This window comes from Dipodomys ordii, unplaced genomic scaffold, assembly GCF_000151885.1.
Source record: "Dipodomys ordii isolate 6190 unplaced genomic scaffold, Dord_2.0 Scaffold12, whole genome shotgun sequence".
In the NCBI taxonomy this organism is placed as follows: domain Eukaryota; kingdom Metazoa; phylum Chordata; class Mammalia; order Rodentia; family Heteromyidae; genus Dipodomys; species Dipodomys ordii.
This window is the reverse complement of record NW_012267228.1, coordinates 2,618,445-2,627,142: the sequence shown is the minus strand read 5'-3', so window position 1 is coordinate 2,627,142 and position 8,698 is coordinate 2,618,445. Positions and strand designations below refer to the sequence as shown.

Sequence of the window (8,698 nt, the reverse complement as noted above, 5' to 3'; positions counted from 1 at the left end):
AGACTGTGATAGACAATTTGCTCCAGGAAAGTTAGAATGAACTTGTGACTTTAAATGAACATCATTATTCCACAATACTGTGAAATTCCAGAAATTATGTAATCGCTTAATCACAATCAAAAAAAAAAAAAGAACCTCGGGGAAGGTAGGGAGGGAGGGAAAAAAAAAGTTGAAGGTTTTATTTCTCTCTCTCTCTCTTACACACACACACATTTTTAGTTGTTCATGGGACCTGGACTCAGGGCCTGGGCACTGTGCCTCAGCTCTTCAATTCAAGATAAGTGCTCTACCACTTGAGCCACAGCACCACTTCCGGCCTTTTCTGCTTATGTGGTGATGAGGAAGCGAACCCAGGGCCTCATGCATGCAAGGCAAGCGCTCTACCACTGAGCCACCTTCCCAGCCATAGGAAACATATTTTAACACTCATCCTGACCATTGTCTGACCTAGTTTTTAAAAAGTTAATCCTCAGCGTTGAAAATTTTTCTTATTTAAATGTTGCCTGTATAAAAATCAACCTCTACAAGGTAGGTAGTTCATAACAGACTTTAATTCAAATGTTTAAGATTTAGCTGATGTTATAAAATTAGTTTTTCAGCCTATGAAATGTGTAAGACATTTCTTTGTTTTCTATTCTCCCCGACTATCTGAAAGTGGAGGAAAAACTAGTATCAATATAGAATTGCATAGCTAAGTATAGAAGAAGAAGGAAATCAACTTGATCTGAGACAGAAAACTAAGGATGTATTGCCTGGCATTGAGCGAATGAGAGGTACCAGCGTGGGGACGCAGGGCTATCTCACCTGCCATGGCTAGATGTCAGGCCAACGTTTACGTATTCAGTATGTGAGAGGCTAAACAAATTCCCCACATCAGACACATAACGAGGGCATAGGCATAAACATCTCTTTGACAAATATGATAGTTACAGAGTTTATTTTAATTTTTCCCTTGGCAAAGGAAGTATTAGGATGTTGAATGTGCTATGCTAATTGAAAGCTACTGGCACAGTTGGAAATAGCCTGAATAAAATAATGCTTAGCCTGACTCCAGTGGACTGCAGATCCCCACCGTGGGGGCTTCTCACACGGGGTCTATGCAGCCAGAGAGCATGCAGCGGAGAGGAAGTTAGTGTATGCATGCATGATCCCTGGAATGCCCAAATTCCCTGGATGATTGAAGGAGAGGAAGTTAGTGTATGCATGCATGATCCCTGGAATGCCCAAATTCCCTGGATGATTGAAGGAGAGAAAGGCTATTGTGGTATAAAATGCAAAATCCCTGTGCTTTTAAAAGGTAATGAACTTTAAAAGAAGTGGGGCCCCACAGGAGATGGGGAGACATTTACCCTGCCTTTCCGTCTTTAGCTGGGTGCTGACCTGTTGATGAAGATTTCCAGCCTCTAGGATCTATGCATTTTTAGCTGGCTGCACTGTGGATTTTACACTGGTAGCATTCCCTAGGAACACACGGGATGCTGACAGTCTCTGAGACATGGTTGTCTCAAAAGAGTATCATCATCATGCACCATTAGACTGACAAGAAAGGAAGACAGATGCACAGGAGGTAGGCTAGGGCTGGAGCATAGATGAGTGTTTGCCTGACATACTGAAGGCTCTGTGTTCACTCCCAGTGCCAAAGCAAACAGTTAAGGCCAGAAAGAGCCTTTTTGTAAGTATTTAAAACTCATTTGTGTCATGAGGAGACTTAATGTTGACAGCACAGCAAATTACCCAAGATGATTTCAAAGTTGTGTCTTAAGTGAAACAGCCACTAATTGTGTAATTCCACTTATATAAGGAATCTGAGCTTATCAAACTTGATAGAGACAGACAGCAGAATGGTGGGTGCCAGGCTGGGGGTGAGGGGAATGCAGGTTGCTGTCTAAAGGGACAGCTCTCGTTTTACAGATTGGAAGCATCTGGAGATCTGTCTCCAACACTGAGAATGTACTTCCTGCCACTGAGCTATATACTTCAGAATGATCAAGAGGCTAGATTATGTGTTGAGTGTTGTTTGTTTGAGCTAAGCTGTATTACAAATATTCTTTCTTCTCCAGGCTTTCCTACATTTTCTTGTGTTCTTGCAGCAGATAAGTCAGAGTAGCAGCCATGGGGGACCCTGGCCTCTCCAAGCTGCAGTTTGCCCCCTTCAGTAGTGCCTTGGATGTTGGCTTCTGGCATGAGCTGACCCAGAGGAAGCTGAATGAGTATCGGCTGGACGAAGCTCCCAGGGACATTAAGGGTTATTACTACAATGGTAGGTGGCCTTAGACTGTGTCCTCCATCATCTGTGATCCCCTGTTCTTCATTGTGGTACCAGCTTTCATGATGAAGTCCAGGCCTCACTAGACAAGCATTCTACCACTGAGCCCCACCACCAGCTGTCAGCTTTCCTCTAGAAGGGGACACCCCTCAAGGGTGTCCCCCTCAGGGGATCCTGAGCTCTTTACTAGTGTTTTGTTCTCATTTCTGACTTTGTTTCCTTCTTGACTTTTTTGTGTGCGTGCTGGTGCTGGGGTTTGAATTTGGGGCCTAGGTGCTGTCCCTTAGCATTTTTGCTCAAGGATGGCTCTCTGCCACCTGAGCCATCGCTCCACTTCCAGCTTTTTGTGGTTAATTGGAAATAAGGTCTCATGGACTTTCCTACCCAGGCTGGCTTCTAACCACTGTCCTCAGATCTCAGGCTCCCAAGATCTGAGCCAGAATTACAGATGTGAGGCCACTACTACCCCCTTCTATATCTGTAATCCCAGGATTACAGATGTGAGGCCACTATTACCCCCACTCCCCTTCCTTCTCCCCCTCTCCCCCCCCCTGCCTTCCTGACTTTTGACCCAGATTGTCTTTACATTTCCCATCTAACAGGGAAAAGGGAAGGAGTAGTTAAAATCAAGTTATTAACCCAATAGTGATTACTTAGCTTACTGAGGAGGAGATTAGAAACACACACACACACACACACACGCACGCACGCACGCACGCACGCACGCACGCACACACACACACACACACACACACACACACACACACGAATCTTTTTTATACTTTAGGCAGGTCTCGACCGGTGCTATAGCCTGTCACATTCTGCCATTGTCTGTACAGACAGGTGTCAGCTATGCACAGAGAAGCAGGAATGAGTGGGACACTTGGGGTGTAAATACAAAAGAAGAAAACTGTTCACAGACATTTTTGCTGTGAATTCTGTTTTTCTGATTTGCTACTAAAAATGTGATTGTGCTTTTTTTTTTATCCAGGGGATTCTGCTGGGCTGCCAGCTCGCTTAACGTTGGAGTTCAGTGCTTTTGACATGTGAGTATTGATTTATTTGGGATCTAAAGTAAGGAACACTTTTAGGAAGGGAGGAGGGAAAATTGATTTAAATCCATTGATACATGCATGGAAATGCCACAGTGAAATCCTCCCTGTATAACTCATACCAAAATGTGGGTGGGAGATAAGGAACACTGCTTGCTCTGGATGAGGAGTGAGCATTTGCTCTCTGTGGACCGCAGGAGAAGCTAGCAAGGCACTGGGGAGCAGAGCTTGGGTCTCCCATCGAGACAACTGCCAACTAGGCCTATCCAGTTCCTTTTTTCCATAGGGGAAAAAAATACTTTTCAGAACTCTCAGTCAGTTTCTGATTGAGAGTTAGGTAATATTCTCCTATTGGTTGTATTTAATATTTTATTAGTGTATGTGTGTGTGATATTGGAGTTTGAATCAGGCCTCACCCTAGCGAGGCAAATGCTCTACCTCTTGGACCATGCCCTCAGCCCATTTTATTTTTCATACAGGATCTGACCTCTGCCTTAAGTATCTGGGGAATTGGTATATAGCACCATGCCTGCCTGTCTTGTCACCTCTGATTCCTCCTTTAGCTGCCTGTACATGAGCTTCAGTCAGTAAACATTTATTAGGTCACATCTGCATATGACCCACTGTGCAAGGCACCCTAGAGAGACTACAAAGGAATATGACACACACACATCCTTGAAGAAACTTTTTTACCCACTTGGGAGCTCTGAGAGTTCTGGAGGAGAGTTATTTATTGCACACTTAATTTCATAGTCATTTTCATAAATATATTCCTTCCATACCTGTCAGTTATGATTTTGTTCTTCCCTTTTCAGAGAACCCTGTAGGTCAAAATGTAACATAGCTGGCTCAAGGTCAGACCCGCTAAATTTAGAAAACAGTAGTAGTGAGAAAAATTTAAATGTACCTGGAAGCATTTTTGAAGTGCAGTCTGGGTTGCTAGGGGTTATGTCATCTTCTACAGGGACATAAATCAAGAGGGAACACATCTTGAGGAAAGGATACGCTGGGCTTCTCCATGTGGAATTTGAGTGCCAGTGTTTACTGGAAATGTCGGAGACCCAGAACAAAGGGTGAGGGCCAGACTTGATCAGGGATTTATCCAAATAGAGACCATGAGGCTGGAGGAGGGAAAAGAATAGAACATTAGAAAGATGAAGTGCAGGAGCAGTGAGTAGGCTTGCTCAGTGGAGAAAAAGGAGGCTGAGCTGGCCAGGATACGGATTGTTAGAGAGGAGCCAGCGGAGGAACTGTTTTCAGGAAGGTCACCAGAGTCAGAGTTCAGTGTAAAGGTTATTGGATTTGGTGACTAATGAATTTGGGTCCGTGTGGATTCACTTTCATGAAAGAGTTGAATTGTACTGTGTTGGGGCTGATTGAGAGCTGAAGGATTGCAGATATAGTGAGATTCACTTCTGCCTTCTGTACTTGGCACTCCCAGGACATGGGCCTCCTGCGGGTAGAGTTCTTATGAAGGACTGCCTGCCTGTAGACTATGGCAGCAGTCAGGTGGCTAGGCCCTAATGGCAGTGGTCAGTTAGTAGAACTTGTATCATACATAGTTCAGGTAATGTGTCCCTAGATTTTCTCAAAATATTGACACATTTTGTTCCTTAGAAGAAGTATAATATTAATTCAGAGTAGTGCTGATCTTTTTTTAAAAAGAGTAGTGCTGGTGTTTTTTTCCCCCTTCCAGGCTGTCCAGCTCCATCATAAATTCCTTGTGATCAATTGTCAAAACAAATTAAGTCCTACTAATCTCCTGTTTTGGCCAACACTGCCTTGCTTTTGCAGTAATTATAAGGTAATGGAGAAATATATAAGCACTAAATTGTCTATGGAGGGCAGGAGGACCCTTGGCCATAAAGGGAGCACTGGCCACCTGGACTTTGTGTGAGCTTTGTGGGTAGCTCATCTCGGCCCCACTCCATCCTGATACTAGACTGAGATTCTATTTATGTTAGAGGATTTCAGTCATGTTATTCTTGGAAACATTAATTAGGAAAACGCAGTGAAGTTTGATCATACTACAAAATGGATAACCCAGAAATTCCTGCTGCAGACCATCTCTGGCCCTGCAGCTGTGATCGTCAGACAGGTTTCTGGGTCTCCTAGACGTGTCTGCCCTCTTAGCCACAAAATCCCTTGGTTTGCAGACAGCCGCAGAGTGGGGAGTAGGGAATGATCTCCAGTGCTGTGAAATAGCTCTGGGTGCGAAATATCAGACCTGATGACCTAGGGTGAAATACCTGTGCTTCCTTAATCAGTCCTGTTCCTTTCCCTCATGTGAGCTGTGTCTTCTGTTGTTTCTTCTTGATTTAAGGTCTGATTTTGTAGCTTTGTTGAGGAACTTTAATGAGATGCTCAGAATACAGGAGTTACTGTCATGGTTTTTGTTGTTGTGTATCTATATGTGTTTGTAGAGAAAAATGAACTTATTCATCAGGACAGATCCATACTGTGCAGGATGTGTAAGAGTCAGGAACGCAAGGACTTGCACTATGCACACAGGAGAACGTAGAAACTTGGATTGTGGTGTGCTCAGTGTAAGAAAGGTGAAGAAGCAATCGTTATTTCAGGAATATTAACTAATTGTGTCTTGGTGTCTTGATGAGAGATCTTGGTAGACACTGGGCATGCAGAAGAATGCAGAACTTCTCACTTCTCCAGACCCAATTTTCCCCATGACTTCTCTCTTCAAGCCTGCCTTTGACTTCATCTTACCTGGATGAAAAGCGTTCTTTTAGGACAAACACTCAGCTTCTGAGGAAAGACTGGGCATTGAAAATTAGCCCTCCCTCATCCTCTGGCATTTGGAACCTTAGCAGGTGCCTTGGCATTAGGCTCCTGATACTATCCTGGGTTTAGATCTCTTAACCCCATTTTTATAGACTCAAAATGGGAAGACAGTGGAGCTTTTGTCCCGGAAGCTCCCATCGTTAGACAGAAGGAGAACAGTAGTATTCCACTAATGTGTCATTCATTTCATATCTGTAATCTAAGAAACACAATCACTTCAGAGAAGAGAGATTTGTCCACATCTGAATTTGTATTCAGAATCCACTGCCCTTGTCCTGGCTGATTTCTCTGAGGCCCTCTCAGCCTCCAGGGTGCTGCAATTGGTGAGGGCTTTGAGGCTGGAGCCAGAGGTTGACAGGAAGTCTAGACAGAAAGAATGTGTGTTGTTATCTCTGGCACTCAGAGGACCCTGGGCTTTGCTCAGCAGGTACCGTGTGCAGAGCTATGTTTGGGCTGTGCCAGGTTGTGGAACAAACAGAAGACTTGCTCACGGCCCTTGGGGAACTTACTGTCTTCTAGTTGGCTGTATATGATTGTCATATTTTAAACTGCTCTGGAATATGCTCTATTTTATGGGTGAACTATTACCAGAGAAAATGGGAGCAGGCTTCCTGGAAGAGGAGGGATGAATCAGGGCCTTGGAGATGGGGGGTTCTGAGCGAGGCCTGGGCCACAGAATACCTTCCATCATGTGGTTCTGGTTTTTAGCTTCATCTTCCCAGTGTTATGTCACCGTAGGTGAATTTCTTAAATTTCCAAGTGGGAAAAAAAGCCATTCTGAGAATTCAGACCTTTGTAGTTCAGTGGTGTTCCCCTCTTAGGTTGAACACAGGATGCATTAAAAACTAGGACATGAACTTCTTTTTTTGTTGTTGTTGGTCGTGGGGCTTCAACTCTGGGCCTGCGTGCTGTCCCTTAGCTCTTCAGCTCAGGGCGAGAGCTTTACCACTAGAGCCACAGCTTCACTGCTGATTTTCTGGTAGTTAACTGGAGATAAGAGTCTCACGGACTTTCCTGCCCGGGGTTGGCTTTGAACCGCATTCCTCAGATCTCAGCCTCCTGAGCAGCTAGGATTACAGGCGTGAGCCACCGGCACCCAACAAGGACATGACCTTCTCCTGAGACAGGTGGAGAACATGAGGCTGACCCCTTCTTTTAGTCCTTGAGCAGTGCTATTCATACTTTTCCAAAGAAATGTGTCACAAGTCTCCCTGCCGCATTGAGCAGTCCTGTGGCTTGTCAGTCCTCATTGGCTCAGAGTCTCCTCTGGGACTGACTGTCTTTTTCTTGGGTCCAGGAGTTCCCCCACGCCTGCACGCTGCTGTCCAGCTGCTGGAACACTGTATAACACCAACACATTAGAGGCTTTCAAGACTGCAGATAAGAAGCTCCTTCTGGAACAAGTAGCGAATGAGGTGAGCTGGTTAGATGTTTTCTCTCTATGCTGACAGGTTGCTTTTCCGCATCAGACACATGGGTCTGTTGTAGATACTAGTACATAATAGATATGCAAAGAGGTTAGTGAATTTTAGTTTATTACCCCAGAGATCTAGTGGCCCTCAGCTGACTTACAAGGCACCATGCTGGCCCTGGCCTTCCCTGCCTCACTTGGAGCAAACCACTGATAACTCCTTTGCTCCCTTAATTCTCTCCTCTTTCCTCTTCTTTCTACCTGCAGTGTCTTTGCTTTGCTTCTTCACGTCTGCATTAAAGAATTAAGGTGGTCCATTAGAAGGAGGGAAAGGGACAGTTTATCCCACTTAATTGAGAGATCTTTAGCCTTAAAAACAAACATCGCCTTATACGTTTTTGATTCCAGGATGTATACTAGAGCAGCTATTGTGTAAATCAGTGTGAAGGATCCTCAGAATATCAAAAATAGAACTAGCATAGGATTCAGAAACCCACTATTGGAGAACATCAACAAAGAGATGAAATCATTGTGTTCCAGAGCTACTACCCTCCCATGATCATTGCAGTGCTACTCACTGCCCAGATATGCAGTCAACCAAGATGTCTGTTGTGAATGTATAAAGCAAATGTAGTAGACATGGAATATTAGCCATAAAAAGAAGAAACCCTGTCATCTGTGGCAATGTGTATGGGATTGGAGGACATTAGATTTTGTTGTTGGTGGGAGTGGTTGTGTGGCTTGAACTCAGGGCCTAGGCACTGTCCCTGAGTGCTTTTGTCCAAGATTAGTGCTCTACCACTTTGAGCCACAGCTCTACTTCTAGTTTTCTGGTGGTTAATTGGAGATTAGAGTTTCACAGACTTTCCCACTGAGTTGGCTTTGAACTGCAATCCTTAGATCTCAGCTTCCTGAGTAGCTATGATTACAGGCGTGAGCCACCAACACCCAGGGAGAAGAGGACATCAGATTAAGTGAAAGAAGCTAGGTACAAAAAGACAAATGCTATGTGCATATGGAATCTAAAACAATTGATTTAACAGAATTGGAGAGTAGACAACAAGTTAAGACCATTAGCTAGGAGAGAAAAGCCCTAGTGTGTTACAGAGAGTAACTAGCTGACAGCAATTTATTACATATTCCCAATAACTCTCTCCAGAAGAGAGAATT

General features: G+C 44.2%; 1 protein-coding gene across 1 annotated transcript in view; it reads left to right on the top strand.

Moving 5' to 3' along the window:
* Nucleotides 1–2,102: 2,102 nt before the first annotated feature.
* Atg7 (autophagy related 7) overlaps nt 2,103–8,698 on the top strand; it is a 154,315-nt gene continuing 147,719 nt past the window's right edge. Inside the window, 3 exon segments of the mRNA XM_013010309.1 lie at nt 2,103–2,260; nt 3,258–3,312; nt 7,415–7,547. Of these exon segments, the coding sequence (XP_012865763.1) occupies nt 2,113–2,260; nt 3,258–3,312; nt 7,415–7,547 (336 nt within the window). The 5' untranslated portion in view covers nt 2,103–2,112.